General features: G+C 53.5%; 1 protein-coding gene across 1 annotated transcript; it reads right to left on the bottom strand.

Annotated features, from left to right (window-relative positions):
* Positions 1-576: 576 nt before the first annotated feature.
* On the bottom strand, positions 577-9,164 carry LOC113914768 (testis specific 10 interacting protein). The gene is made up of 8 exons (XM_027580281.1): positions 8,995-9,164; positions 8,080-8,213; positions 7,255-7,976; positions 6,947-7,094; positions 4,760-4,930; positions 2,085-2,184; positions 1,750-1,874; positions 577-1,040 (listed from the first exon to the last, which is right to left on the bottom strand). Exons 1-8 carry the CDS (start codon positions 9,121-9,123, stop codon positions 917-919), a joined length of 1,653 nt encoding a protein of 550 aa, XP_027436082.1. The 5' UTR covers positions 9,124-9,164; the 3' UTR covers positions 577-916.
* Positions 9,165-15,875: the final 6,711 nt, after the last annotated feature.

Raw genomic sequence — 15,875 nt, 5'->3', positions numbered from 1 at the left:
CCCCCGGGACGTGGCTCTGTCGGGTGTGGGACGACGCATTATGTTCTGAGACCCCCCCCCTTTTACAGCCCATACTTCCGAGCCCCTACAACCAGTATTGTCAGCAAATGCTGCCTTCCCACTTTCCTTGGATTGTTGTTTACGGTCTATTTATTTGAGAGAGCACAAGCGGGAGGCGCAGGGAGAGGGAGAGAAGCTCGGAACTGGACCCTGAGATTACGACCTGAGCGGAAACCAGGAGTGGGAGCCTTAACTGAGCCCCCAGGCACCCCCATTGCGTTTTTTAATCTGTACTCTGAACTTCCTGAAACAGTACAGAATTTGGCACATCTGTGTATGTGAGCTCCCTCCCACCTTAGGGGCTTCAATTTGAAGTTACTTAGAAGTTAAAATCCCGCGGCTCCTGGGTGGCTCAGTCGTTAAGCGTGTGCCTTGGGCTGAGGTCGTGAGGATCGAGCCCCGCATTGGGCTCCCTGCTCTGCCAGAGGCCTGCTTCTTTCTCTGCCACTCCCCCTGCTTGTGTTCCCTCTCTCGCTGTGTCTCTCTCTGTCAAATAAATGAAGAAAATCTTAAAAAAAAAAAAAAGTTAAAATCCCAATTCACATAATCCCTCCTCGGGCCCCTACCCCGCAGTTGCTCGGTCTGGTGGTCCCTGTGCAACCCACCTGTTATAGTGTGAGGTGTGCACCCCTTTAAAGACCCAAATCTCCCCCCCCCACGCCCACCAAGTTCTCAAAGGCCATTATTGCTCTGTGAGGTGACCCACTCAGGAGCAGCTCCACAGCCAGCGCTCCTGGGTGATGGGACAAGCTAAGCCTGCTGCCACCTGCTTACCTCCTACTCCCAGCCTGCAGCCTCTTCCTAGCAGCACCAGAAATTACACACTGTATTTTCCATAAAGCGTTTAATTATTTTCTTAGGGGCTGGACTCTTGGTTTGGGCTTGGAGTGGAGTGCCTGTCAGGCTGGCTTCCAGTGCATTCTGTCTTTGCAGGGCTCTCAGAAGAGTGCTCCTTTCTCACCCCCATTGACCTGTGGCTCCTTAAAGACGGAGACACAGATAGAGACCATGGGCTCTAGCTCCCCACCCCCATGCCTGAGGAGACCTGGGCTTTAGGAGAGGAAAGGCCATGATTGACAATGTGGGTTCAAATCTGGCTCCTATGCTGTGTGGACTCTGAGCAAGTGATTTCCCCTCCTCAAGCCTCAGTTTCCTTATAAATGAGCCTCACAACCCCTGCTGTGCGCCAGGTTGTTCTAAAGCATAAGGGACAGTATCCCGGGGGTGATTCGTGTGACACCACCCCATAACAGGGGCTTGGTGTGTGGCCATTCAGCTGGCCACAGATTCCTAGACTGCCTCTGTGGCTTAATTGCTCGTGTATCTTCAGGAAAAGCGCCTGCCCCTCAGGTCCTTAGTTTCTTTATTGGGATCTGGAGAACATAACCCTGGTCCTGCCTTCCTCGGGTGACATGGAGGACAGGGCCTGGGGAAGGACTTATTGACCGCTAGAGCTAGGCAGAGCCCTTCAGGCCAAGGGAGTGGACCAGGCCAGGACTGAAGCGTAGATTCAGGGTGGATCAGCCTGGTTGCCCACAAGTTTTCTCAGCTTTTCCCTGGATGTCCAGTCCAGGCTGGAGGTGGGCAGGGAGACAGCTGGGGGAGAGCCGGTAGGGCCCAGAGTGCTGACAATGGCACCCCTTCTCCCTGTAGCTGGGCAGAGCCAGCTCTTTGGCTAGACGGCCTCACCTGGGTTTCCTGGAGGTGCCCTTTGTGTCCCACTTTCCTGCCTCAGTCAGTAGCTGTTCCTCATCCAGTCCCAGTGCTGACAGCACCTGGGAGAAGCGCCGGGTCACCGTGAGCCGGGCATTGACCTGAGGAGAGAGAAGAGTTCCTGCTCTGCACCAAGGCTGCCGAAGACAAATGGTGCTGCGATTACTGAGAGGGTCCCAGGGCTTCCAGATGGGCAGTGGCCCAGGGCCCCGTCCAAAGGGGCCCCTCTCACCTTACATCCCTACCCACTCCTCCAGTGAGAAGTGCTGTTCTCAGGGAAGGGGCATGCTTGTCCAGGTGCTAGCCCTCACCTGCATGGCCTGCTGGAACAGGTAGGGCCGGGCCTGCACCCTGAGCTGGATGCCCTGCAGCTCTGCCTGATACTGAGCAAAGCGCTGTCGCTCCTGGCGCCTGCAGGGAGAGGGGCCTCTGGGCAGCTAACCATGAACACAAGCCAGCTCCACGTCTTGAGTCCACTCATCCTCACTGAGGACTCGACATCCTCCCCACCCTTACCTTGCAAAGCCATTTCATTCCCATCCTCGCCCTGTATTCCTCCTGAGGTCAGTGGTGTGGAAGTTATTTGCTCCATTTTACCCGTGATGAGCCTGAGGCCCAGGAGGGTTGAGGGACTTGGCCAAGGTCGCACAGCTGGGAAGTGAGAGACTGAGCCCTGAGTCCAGGTCCGCAGGCCGTGCAGCCAGGGCTCATCTAGCCTCCCAGCCACCCCCAAGGGAGAGCGGCCAGCACTGGATTCAGAGCAACTGGGTTTCTGCTTGCACAGCCTCTCCCCTCCCTGCATTTACACCCCTGCGCCCTCTCACACTGCACCTGTGAGGGGGAAGCCGGGGCTGTTGACCATGGCTTTGGGCAAGGCCCCACTCTGGGTTCAGTTTTCTCTGCACTATGGCAGGGTTTAGACAAGTTTGTCACCATTCTCTGTGGTTCTTATAAGCACACAACTTAGAAAATGGGATGAAGGAACAAAAGAATTAAGTTGCAAATCAAAGAACACTTCCTGAAAAGACCAGGGTTCCACGGGGGAAGCACACATCCGTTTACAAAAACCTGGTCTGTGGGCTTTTCTGAAATGTGTCTGCTCATCAGGCCGAATATCCGGGCAGCAAGGGGGGCCCTCTGGCCACACGGGACCAGGAATCCTGTGAAGCACGGAAGAGAGGTCTCGGGGTGTGTCGGCAGCACCCACACAGAGAACGGGGGGGGGGGGGAGACAAGACTCCAAGACTCATGTTGGGGCCTCTAGCAAACATGCAGGGGCCCCTCAGAGAAACACCGCCTTGTCGGGCCAGGACTCCTGGCCATGTGCCAGGAAGGAGCGTTCCTCCATGCACGAATGAGAGATGAACTTGAAAACCCGTGGCCAGGAACAGAAGTTATTGCAAAACGGAGTCTTCAGCATTCATGAGGTAATTTCAGCAGTTACAAAAGGCGGGGGTGGGGAATGAGCCTGGCATTCAGTCTCTGTCGCGCCTATGATGTCATGCATATTTTTCCTTCTTGATTCTTGATGCTGTTTGTTAGAATTGAGAGGAAGTCCGTGTCTTGGAGCCCCAAGCAGAAAGGAAGCTTGTGACTGGATGTCGGCCCTGTCCAACATCTGGGAGGAAAAGGAAGGCACATAGCCTCGCTACCACAGGGTGACCTCTCTTGAACCCGCCCCCCCTGTGCAGGGCAGAGCCTTTGCAGCTCAGAGAGAGCAAAAGTCACAGGATGTACGGGCTGAGAGACCCCCATGGAAAACATCTGCTCTCAAGTAGAAAATAAAAGAGGTGTGTGTGAAAGACTCCTCTCATGGACATCTGTCACTTGGAGTCCTGAACCTTACGCTTCCTGCCTTATTGAAAAAATAAACACACAAACAATGAACTTGAGAGGTCTGGCAAGGAGAAGGCATCTCCCTAATCCCTGGCCAAGGATTCCTTTAAAACACCCTTGACTTCTTAAGAGCCCTGGTTTTCTCATCTTCAAAATTGGGGATGATAAGCCTGAACTTCAAAGAGTAGGTGATCAGAACTCTGTTGAGTCCTTGGTGGCCCCGCTGCAGGGGCAGAGTCTCTGGTCTCTTCGCAGCCCTCCACTCAACCTTGACCTAGCCCTTCTCCCAGGATGAAAGGAGATGAGCTGTGGAAAGGGCAACCCTGCTGCCAGTGCACCCAGTAGGTGCTCAATGTCCACGGCCCCGGTGATCATATTTATTTGTGTTATCGGTTTCACTAGGTGGGGCTTTTGGGGGAAGACCCTGGCACACTTTATCTACAGATTGGGTATTCGAGCACTTGGGAGACGGGGTAGCAGGGTGGCTAAATGGCTGCCCAAATTGGAATCCTGGTTTTGTAACTCACTTGTGACCTTTGGCAAATTATTTGAGCTCTCTGAGCTCCGCTTCCTCCTCTGTCGAATTATGGGACTGATGATAATGCCCGCCTCGTGGGCCTGTTATATGAGTCTAAAAAAGATTTGCTTTTAAATACACGTTTGCCTCTTTCTTTTTAATGGTCAGCATATAAGAGGAGAATAAGCAGATGACTCTTCACCTGATGGCAAACAATGGTTGTGCCCAGGAATGAGATGACACGTGCTGTTTCTGTGCTCTGTGAATGATTTCAGTAATATCTACATTTTGATAATAAGCATGCCTGGCTTTTGAAATCAGAAAAACGGGATTTGAGCGTGTGGTAACGCATGTAGACCAGTTTAACCGTGAGCTTCTGACAGCTGCAGGATTGTTATCCTTAACTGGGTGACCTTGGCTCAGCCCCCTCTCCTCGAGTGCCTCAGTGTCTTCATCTGTAAAGTGCAGCCAAGTGGCCCGGCCCACCTGCCACGGCTGTAGGATGGCTGTGGAGACTCAGCCCTGAGGGAAGATGAGAGCCAGGTCTCCTTTGTCCTTCCTCTGACATCTGACATCTTGCACAGCCTTCCCTGCCCTCTCCCCACCGGGCCCTCCCCAGCCCAGGCTTCCTACCTCAGCTCCTCCAGCTTGCGCTGGGTGGCCCCCGGCCCCCGGCTCCCTCTGGGTGTATAGGCCGCCAGGCAGCGAGCCACCTGCTGCTGGACCCGCTGCTCCCGGGCCCTCCGCAGCTCAGCCTGCTGCTGCTCCTCCTGCTGCTGCCGCTCCCAGGCCTGCAATAGGCTTCTTGGGTAGGGAGAGGGAAAGAAGAAGGTGGGAGAAGTCTAGGGTTGCGGCGGGGGGCAGCAGTCTCATGGAGGCCAGGAGCAGGGAGAGGAGGATGGGGGCCCGAGGGAGGGATCGCAGGCCTGGGGCAGGGGGTTTGCATGGAAGTCTAAGGTGATGAGGGCTGCATCTGGGGCTTGCCCTCAGGCCCACCTCAAGGCCTTTCCCTACTCTTCCTGGAAGCGTCCTCCCACTGCAGCCAGCTGTGTGCCCCAACTCTGAACTTCCTCAGCCCTGTGGATAGTGCCCCTGTGCCCTCAGCCGTATGGCTAACTTCCCCTGGCAAAGCAGCTCTCCTGAGGGCAAGGGCCAGATCTTGTTCTTCTCTCTGCCTCCCATCTCTGGTAGGAACTAGGTTCATGCCTTTTGGTTTGAGGGACAGATAGATGAATGGATGGGAAACAGAAACAAAATAGTGAGGGAATCAATGGTTGGATGAATGGTGTGGATGGTTGAGTAGACAACACCTAGCTCCACCTGGAATGTTCTTCCCCTAGCTCTGATGGCCAGTTCCTTGTCCATGAGGTCGTTGCTCAGATGTCAGAGAGAGACTCCCTGACCACCCCTTTCTACCTCCCAGGTATTTTCCATTTCTAGCTATACATTTTGTTCATTTCTTTATTCATTATCCTTCATCCCATATAGAGTGTAAGCCTCATGAGAGCAGGGTTCCTCACCCCTCTCTTCACCACCAGTGTATCCCCAGCCCCTAGAACAGTGCTTCACATAAACAGAAACTCAGTGTTGGTGAATTCATGCATAATCCAATCATGGCTGGACAAATGAAAGGGTAGATGCACTCGTTCACTCAGCACATATTTCTTGAGCATCAGCTGGGTGCCACGTCCCTTGTAGGGCACCGGGGAGGCCGTGTCCAATAAGATCTGGCACCTGTCCTCAGGGAGCTCTAAGCCTGTACACAGGGAGAGACAGGCAGCCTGGCACCCCAACGCAAGGCCGTGTGGCAAGAGCTGTGGCAGAGGCAAGCCCAGGGGAGAGCTTCCTGGAGGGAGCCTGACTTGGAAGTTGGAAGATGCATTGAGTTAGCTGAGTGAATGAGGGAGAGGAGCAGTCCTGGGAGAGGAAAAGCATGGGGCAATCTGGCCCTTCTGACTGGCTGGTGTGGGAGACAGGAACCTCCTTACTGAGAAATCTGGACTTTGTTCCAAGTGCACTGGGAAGCATGGGAAGCAAGCAGGGGACGACAGAGTAAGAATTGAGGGGTGCTATTAGAATGCTGAAATGGATTCTCACCTGCCACTCCTAACTAGTCACCAAGACCTGCTGAGCCAACCCCCAAATATCTCTTAAGTGGATTCCCCTCTCCATTCACGTGGCCAGCTGGTTCAGGCCCTTATCTAGACAATGCAACAGTGCCCCTTCCCAGGCTTCCCCCTCTGCTCTCATTGTCTTTTGTTCAAGCCCTAAGTATAGCAGCTGTCTACATAGCGGTATAGCAATTGCTGTCTTGCCCATCTGTCTCCCTTTCCAGCAGACCTTGACTTTCTTAGGGCTGGGTTCAAGTCTCTTTATCTTTACATCCTAAGCACCCACGAGTGGATATTCAACATACGTTGCATTAATCATTTAGTTAATAGATTAATGGATGAACAGAAGATGGGAAATGATTGAAAAGTGGCTTGTGCCAATAGACACCTGGCCAAGCAGACAGAGATGGATGGATGGGTGGATGGATGAGTGGGTGTGTGGATGGACAGATGGGTTGATGGACAGATAGGTGGATGGATGGATGGGTGAATGGGCGGATAGATGGGTGAATGGGTGGGAGGGTGTGGGGATGGGTGGATGGATGAGTGGGTAGATGGGTGGATGGATCCACAGAAGATTGGATGCCCAGAAGAGTAGAGAATGGGTAAATGAAGGAAAGAGTGAGAGGCTGAATGACTCAGTGTCTCTGGAGAACTGGCTCCTCTCTACTCCCAGCCCTTTAGTCCCACCCTTCTCCTTCCACCTTACCTCGTGGCCTCCCGTCGTTTGTGGAAGGTACGGGTAGGAAAGTTGGCAAACAGGCAAGTCTCTTCATCTCGCAAGGCACAGGTCTTCCCACTCCGATTGGAGGCCTGGACAGCAGCCCGCAAAGCCTTCCAGGGCTGCTTTTCAGGGCCTATCCACAGTGGGACAAGTCAGAGAGTAGCCTCCCTCCCAGCCCACTGGGCAATCCTGCCCAGCACCTGGAGCACAGCACAACCCTGTCTCCCCAACTTAACCTCTCTTCCCAACTGTGTGGTTTCCTGGGGACCCAGGCATTGATAGCCCGCACTCACCACAGTCCAAGTCTTGCTGTAACTGCCTCTGCAGCTTCTCCAGGTCCCATGGCCCCTCCAGCTCCTTGGCCCTTGACTTCCTCCTCTGTGATCCTCTGAGGTTGGAGCTGGAGCTGTTCCCCTTGCACTGCAGGTCACCCTCATTGGAAGCCTCTTCGCCAAAATTCTGCCCCTTTCTCTGAGAACCAGCCCTCCTTCTACGGGGGGCCCTGTGCTCCCCCACCTCGGGCTCCTCTGTCACCTCTGCAAATGGCTCCTCTTCTAAGATTGACCCCCTCCCAAGGAGGTGGGGCAGTTCCCCAGGGCTCATACCCCTCTCTGCCTCCTCAGCACCCGGGGCTTCCAGCTCAGTGCCTTCCTCGGACTTGGATCCTGATCCTGACCTCTTCCCAGGTGGCTGGATGTCACACTCACTGAGTGCCTCCGGTTCTTGGCTCTCCCTTTTGCCAGGAGAGATGGGGATGAAGCCGCGGGCCCCGAGTTGTTGGCTCCTCTCCAGGTTTGGCACCTCTGTCTTCCAGCAGAAGCCATGGGCCTCTGGGAGGGTGGCTGTGGACTTGCACCTGGCCTTGTACTTGAGGACTGCTTGGGGCAAAGGCATGGCCTGGTAGCCAGGGGCCGAGAAGGAGCTAGGCTGATGCAGAGCCCGGCCATCAGTGGTGAAGCTCTCCCAGGCCCACTGGAAGGGGAAGGAGGGTTTCCGAGAAGAAGAGGGGATGAGACTGAGGAAGGAGAGGACAGGGAGCAGGGGTCAAGGTCAGGGTGCGGGCCCGCAGTCGGGCCTGATAACCAGCATCCCACCCAGCCTGGCGCACAGATGCTTACTCTTCAGCTTCAGCAGAGCCATGCCCTTTCTTGTTCCGGGCCTGGGGCCTCCGGTCCTTCCTTGCCGTCTGCCCTGCGCTCTGAGACCTCGGCTGCTGGGCCGGAGTCACACCATCGCCACTCCCAGTCCTCCCCTAGGTGAAGAAAGGGAGGAGGCCCAGCTCTGAGCAGCCTCCTGGACCACCCCACACCTCCCCCAGGGGACCCTCCTCTTCTGTGCACCCTGGCTGGCCCCCTAAAACCAACTTGTTACCACTAAAACTGACTGATCACTACCTCAATTTTTAATATTCAAAGATACTGCTTACTGAGTACCTGCTGGGTGCTTGGGATTTTCACGCATCAACTCATTTGAACTTTCCCAAGGACCCTATATTCCACCGTTATCCCTATGAGATCTCATCTCATCCCAGAGGAGAACAATGAGGCTCAGAGAGGTGACATCACTTGACTAAGGTCACCCAGCCAGTAAGTGGAGTCAGGATCTGAACATGTTGAGTCTGTCCCCAGAGCCTAGATTTGTCACCATTGTACAATGCTGCCTCTGAGTCCCGGACAGCTCTTCTGAATGCCCCATGGGGCCCTGGACTTGCTAAGTCAAGGTGGAGGAACCTCATTATCTTTCCCGAAACCCTCATCCTTCTGCAGTGTTCCCCACATCGCTCCACTGGAAGCCTGGAAGCCATCCCTGGGTGAATTCCTCGTCTTCACCCCGAACCCTTGAGGCGTCCCTATGGTCGGTCCCTGCCGGGCTTGGGCCTTCCTGTCTCTCACCTGGGCCTCAGGTCCAGTCTCATGGCTCCTCCAGCACCTCCCTCAGCCCTGACCTCCATGCCCCCAGGCAGCCTGCCTGCCTCCAGGCAGTTGGAAGTTCCCCACCCACCCCCCCCCCCGCCCCCATGGGGCCTCCCTCACCTGCTCAGCCTGGGGGATGTCTGACAGAAACTTGAGCAGCCCCATGGTCCTCCCTGGAGCCTGGAGCCTCATGTCCTGCCCTGGTCTCCCCGAAGTAGTCCTGCTCAGCTGTTGGTGGGTGTTTCGCATATTGGTGTCCTGCCCCGTCCCCCACCCCCATCTGCCAGCCTTGGAACTGCCCGCCCCGCCATCTCTATGGCAACCAGTTCTCAGCCAGTCTCAAGGGCTCTGGCAAAAAGCAGGCCAGGGAGGGTCAGCCAGGGTATGTGGGGCCTATTTCCTTCCGGGAGGGGGGGGGGGGGAAGTTCAGCAGGAGGCTGAGGAATAGTCCAGGGCTGGGAGTCCCAAGGCCCAGGGCCAAGCCCTGCCTCTGCAGGACTCTTCATTGACCTGGTGGAAGTCCCCTGTCCTCACTTGGCCTGTGTTTCCCCACCTACCTGTGCAAGGGACCTCAAGACTTGACCATTTGGAAGGGTCCTTACACCCTAGGAAGATGGCCGGGTGGTCCCTGAGGTGGGCCCTCTCCCTCCACCTGCCTCCTGGGCTGCCCCACCCCCAGCCCCAGTGGAGGCCTCACAGAAGACAAGCTGAACTCTCTCGTGGCCTCCCAGGTCCTGACAGGGGAAGAAAGGCCAGGAAGTTGACCACCATGCCCAGGAGGGAGGCAGCAGGCAACCAGGGCCCAGAGGAGGCTCTGGAGGGAGTCAGAGCATTTGAATCTTACCCCAAACTTCTAAGCATCACCAAAATGCCTTGACTTGGTAAATCCCCATGGGACGCCCAGGGCAGACCAGTGTAACCAGCAGCATAGGGATGTGGGGCAAGCCAAGGCCCTAGAGACCGGGCGGCAGGGCTGGAGGCCTGGCTTGGCCCCTCACCAGCTCTGTGACCTTGGGCAAGTCACCTCTCCCCTCTGCAAAACTGGAAATCGTGGGCCCATCCCCTAGGTTTGTTGCAAGGATTAAATGAAATCATAAAGGCAGTGCACTGGATGAATGTTTGTTATTATTACTGCTATAACCATAATGGACTGTTCCTGGGAGGTCACAACCCGTAATGGTTAAGAGAACGGAGGAGGCGCTGGGGTTCAAATCCCAGTTCCACTTGTTCCTCTGTGTCCTCTTGGGCAGCGTTGGGCTGGTTGTAACGGCATCTACCTCCTGGGGTCACAGTGAGGATCGAATCAGTTCATAGGTACAGGTCCACATAGAACATTCCAGCGGCTCATCCTAACTGCTATGGAGGAGCTGTTCCTCCTTAGCCAACAGTGCAGCCCCAGTGAGACCAGTAGAGGAAGCAGATCCCAGCAGATGCCCTACAGGTGTGTTTTTCCCAGACTTTTATTTCTGTAGACTCTCACCTGCTCTCAGACCCCAGCCCAGCTGGTTTCCCGGACAAACTCTGGGCCACTTCCTTCCTAGGCAGAGGGCAGGTCTGGGTCTCTCACGTTAATATTTTCATGAGGTGCGTGCAGGCCTCTTTTCTTCTCTAGCCACTCTCACTTCTCAAGGGAGCTCATACGGTCTGACACAAGCCGTCCTTCGCCTTCCACCCGCCCCCAAGTTTATATATATCGGCCCTGACTTCTCCCATAAAGTCCAGACTCCTATCCACCAGACGTTCGACACGCCACTTGGATGATGAGTAAGCATCTTGACCTGGCATGTTGGAAATTAAGACGCTCCCCATCTCAGTCAAGGTCACATCCATCCTTCCTGTCGCTCAGACCAAAACCCCAGCGGCATCGTGGATTCCTCTCTCTCACACTCCACATCCCGTGCACTAGCAAACCCTGCTGGTACCACCTTCAGAATTCATGCAGAATCCAGCCGCTTCTCCCCACCTCCACCAGGAGCGTGCTCCCCCAGACCCACACTGGCTCTCATCTGGGTCACTGCAATGGCCCCTTCACTTGGCTTCTGCTCTTGCCCAATTCTATTCCGTACTCAGCAGCCGGAATGATCCGGTTAAGACCAGAGTCTGTCACGCCTTTGTTCAAAACTCTCAAATGGATCCCATCTCTCATAGGGTAAAAGCCAAAGTCCCATGGCCTCCTAGGTCCTGCTTGATCTGTCTGCCCCACCTCTCTGCAGGTGCCATCCCTGCCCCCATCACTCACTCTGATCCAACCACACTGTTCCTTTAGCATACCAGTCAGTCCCACCTCAGGGCCTTTGCACTTGCTGCTGTTGCTTCCTGAAATGCTCTCTCTCCAGAATTGCTATGGTTCACTCCCCCACTTCCTTCAGGTTTCTGCTAAAATGTCCCCTGCTAAAGACGGACTAAGTGGCACTGTGCCCTTACTCTACTTCACTTACCATACTTCACATATATTCACTTATTGCCCGCCCAAGGATGTGGCTCCAGCAATCAGCCCTCTCCTCGGCCACTTTCCACTCTCTTCAGAATCACTTCTATCAATGCAAATGTGCTGTCATTTCTCTCTTGACCTCACTTCTCCTTCCCCAGCACTGCCCCCTTTCTTTGTTGCCCTTTGCAGCAAAACCTCCTGACAGAGTTGACCCGACTTGCCAACATCAATCTCCCCTTCCTGTTCTCTCTTGGACCCGCTCCCATCAAGCTGCCACCCCCTCTGCCCACTGAACCCGCTCCTGCATGTTCCCCAGCCACCCATTGCTAACTCACGGTGCTCTGGATCCTCCTACTGTTCTGGCCGCTCCTTCCCCACTCCTTTGCTCGCTCCCCCTCCCCTCCCAGGAGCAGGCTCAGCCTGCGGGCTCTGTGTCCACATTCACAGTCCCGGTAGGTCTCATCCAGGTTCATCTTTGAAATACTGTCTGTCTGCGAATGAGTCTCAAAGTTCTCAGTACTCCTGGTCTCTCTCTCCCAGACTCGGAACTCCATCCCTCTCTCCCAGACGTCAAATTTCTGCTCCACTCCTCTGCCGGGATGTCTAATAGGCATCTCAAGGGTACCAGGTTCCAAACTGAGCCCTCTGTCTTTCCCACGGCCCTCCCCATCTCAGCCAAGTGCTTATCTATCCTCCCAGCTTCTCGATCCAAACCCTGGACTCCTCTTTCTCTTCTCTGTCCTGCGTGGCAGTTAATCCTCCTGTCAAAGTGTATTCAGAATCGGAACACTTCCCCCCCACCTGAGCTCACACCACTCTCAACGCTTATCTAAATTTACCATTTCAACCATTTTTAAGTGTACCATTCAGTGGCATTATTATATTTACAAAATGTTGTGCAACCCTCACCGCTATCGATCTCCGGAACATTTTTTTATGAAAAAAATGAAACTCGGGGAAGCCTGGGTGGCTCAGATGGTTAAGTGTCTGCCTTCAGCTCCTGGGATCAAGCCCCGAGTCGGGCTCCCAGCTCAGCAGGGAGTCTGCTTCTCCCTCTCTTTCTGCCTCTCCCTCTGCTTGTGCTCTCTCTCTCTCTCTCAAATGAATAAATAAAATCTTTTTAAAAAAGATTCACTTTTTAAAAAGTGACACTCTATACCCATTAAATAATGACTCCCTAACTCCCCAGTCCCTGGCAGCCGTCATCCTATTTTCTGTCTATAAGTGGAATCATATAACATTTGTCCTTTTCTGTCTTCTTCCACTTAGTATAAAATCCTCAAGATTCACCCATGTTGCGGCATATGTCAAAGCTCCCTTTTTGAAGCCAAATAATATTCCATGAATGTATTTACCATATTTGGTTTATCCGTTCATCTGGGTGGTGGGCATTTGGGTTGTTTCCAGCTTTCGGCTGCTGTGAACAGTCCTGCCATGAACGTGAATGTACAGACATCTTTCCGGGTGCTGGCTTCCCGTTCTCCTGGGTGAGGACTCTGAAGTGCAAGTGCTGGGTTATAATGGTAATTCTACATTTACTTTTTTGAAGGATCATCATACTCTTTCCCATAGTTCATCCCACTCTTTCTCACATTCCCACCAGCAGTGCCCAAGGGTACGAGTTTTTCTGTATCCTTGCCAACACTTGCTGTGTTCTGTTTTTTTGTGTGGTTTTTTTTTTTCCTTTTTTTGGTAGATTTTGTTGTTCGTTTATTTTTTGTTGATAGCAGCCTCCTTGTGGATATGACCTGCGGTGGTCTTGAAACCTCAAGCCCAAAGTCCTGCAATGGCCTATGAGGGCTATCGGCCTGGCCCCACTCCCCTGCTTCTCCTGCTTCATCCTCTGCTGCTCACCCCACCCACCCCCCTTTGTTTCTAGCTATTTTCCGGGATACAGATACATGAGCTACATCTCACCTCTGCCCCAGCCCTTCCCTCTCCCTGGATGCTCTGCCCGCAGATATCTGTGTGGCTCAGTCCTTCACCTTCTTCCAAGGTAGTGCTCAAATGTCAAGTTTTCAGAGACCCCGCTCAGACCACCCTACTTAGAACCACAACCTGCCCCATAAATACACACTCGACCCCTCTCACTCGGCTTTTTCCCATTGCACTAGTCACTTTCTCACCTTCCCTTCTGCTATGGGCTGGCATCCCCCACCCCCAGATTCAGACTTGACATTCCAACCCTCAGCACCTCAGAATCTGACTGTGTTTGGGAATAAGGTTCTTAAAGAGGAGATTAAGGTAAAATGAGGTCATCTGTGTGGCCCTAATCAACATGACTGGTGTCTTTATAAGAGGCGATCAGGGGCGCCTCGGTGGCTCAGTCAGTTAAATGACTGCCTTCAGCTCAGGTCATGACCCAGGGTCCTGGGATTGAGTTCCGCATCAGGCTTCCTGCTCGGTGGGGAGCCCGCTCTCCTTCTGCCCCTCCCCCTACTCGTTCTCTCAATCTCTCTCTCTCTCTCTCTCAAATAAATAAATAAAATCTTAAAAAAAAAAAAAAAGAGGAGATCAGGACACAGACACACACAGAGGGAAGCCCATGTGAGGACACCAGAGGACAGTGGCCACCTACCAGCCAAGGAGAGAGGCCTTAGAAGAAACCAAACCTGCCAATATCTTGATCTTGGACTTCTTGCCTCCAGATTAGTGAGAAAACACATTTCTACTGGTTAAAGTTCTTTCATCTGTACTGCTTTGTCATGGCGGCCTAGCAAACGAATACACCTTTGATTGAATCCGATTCCTTGTTCCGTGGATCGTCCAGCTCTTGGCTCCCGAAGAGCAGGGTCTTCGTGTTTTTTCACAGCTGTATCCTCAGCACCTGGCACAGAGCCTGCACATCGGGGACCCTTGATAACTAGTCTGTGAGCGAATGGATGAACAAAAACACACTGCAGTGTGCTGGCATCTCAGACAGAAAGCTCAATGGAAGAATTTACAAATGTTTTCAGGTCGTTGCCTCTCATGAACCGCCCTTTGGCTTCCAGATTGGGACCTAATAGCTGCTTAATAAGGTGATGTGAATGCAACGTAATCTTTCAATAACTGACCGCATGTACACCAGCATTTTTTTAATTAAAAAATTGTTTTAATTTCGTTTATTTATTTTAATTTTTTAAAAGATTTTTTATTTATTTATTTGACAGAGAGAGAGAGAGAGATCACAAGTAGGCAGACAAGCAGGCAGAGGGAGAGGGAGAAGCAGGCCCCCTGCTGAGCACAGAGCCCGACGCGGGGCTCCATCCCAGGACGCTGGGATCATGACCTGAGCTAAAGGCAGACGCCCAACCGACTGAGCCACCCAGGCGCCCCCTCATGTATTTATTTTTATGTAATCACTACACCCAGTGTGGGGCTCGAACTCACAACCCTGAGATCAAGAGTTGCCTGCACTCGTGACTGAGCCATCCAGGAGCCCCAAACATTTCCCTTATTTTATTTTATTTTAATTTCATTTAACTTTATTTTATTTTATTTATTTATTTTTTTGAAGTAGGCTCTATGCCCAACGGTGGAGCCCAAACTCACAACCCCAAGGTGAAGAGTCACATGCTCCACTGACTGAGCCAGACAGTCCTCCCCCCACCACAACCAGCATCTTTTTTTTTTTTAAAGATTTTATTTATTTATTTGACAGAGAGAGACACAGCGAGAGAGGGAACACAAGCAGGGGGAGCGGGAGAGGGAGAAGCAGGCTTCTTGCTGAGTGGGGACCCCGCTGCGGGGCTCGATCCCAGCACCCTGGGATCATGTCCCGAGCCGAAGGCAGATGCTTAACGCCTGAGCCACCCACGCGCCCCTACCAGCACCTTTTTAAATATATACACACATACGTGGGAATAAAATATATCTCCCCTGAGGTGGAGCTCAGAAAGGAAGGAGAGCAGAAGGAGGGGAAAGCACTCTGTGGACTGGCAGGACCCATGTTGAGGCTTTCTCTTTGGGGCAATTTATGGGTGCTCCCGAGACCCCTCTGGGAACTTTCAACCAGAGCTGCCCCCCGCCAACTTCAGCCACAACCTCTGGCACCGGGAGCTTCCCTGCACCCAGGATGCCTTTCTCCGCACAGTCCCCATCACCCCATCATCATCGGGCACCCCCTCCTGTCAAGCTGGCCCTGGCCTGGCTCCCTACCCCCACGTCTTCTGCCCCTGGAGATTGGAGGGCTTGCTTCACTCTTGGATCATAGGCAGCCCCCTCCCTGTGCAGCTCTGTCACCAGGACAGCAGCGGCTGCCCAGTGTGTCACCTTTCCACTTCCAGTTCCTTGGGCACCGTCAGACTCCAACCCTCGGATCTTTCCAAATTTCTGGGAACGAAGCTTTCTGAGCCCCTCTCAAAGCCTGAGGAGGGAGGAAGCCCAGCCCACCACCACGGGCTTCTCTTCCCTGCCCGTCTGTCCACTTATACACCCACAGGGCTGGGGTGGGTGCTGGGGTTGGTGGTGCCCTCTCTGTTCTCCTCCTGTTCTGCCAGCAAGAGGGTCTGGAGCCTGCTTAGGAATGCTTGGCTTTCAATGCAAAAACTGAGACCTGAGACAGTGGGTCATTTTAATATCTTCTGAG

This window comes from Zalophus californianus, chromosome 11, assembly GCF_009762305.2.
Source record: "Zalophus californianus isolate mZalCal1 chromosome 11, mZalCal1.pri.v2, whole genome shotgun sequence".
NCBI classification, from domain to species: domain Eukaryota; kingdom Metazoa; phylum Chordata; class Mammalia; order Carnivora; family Otariidae; genus Zalophus; species Zalophus californianus.
This window is presented reverse-complemented; position numbering and strand designations above follow the sequence as displayed.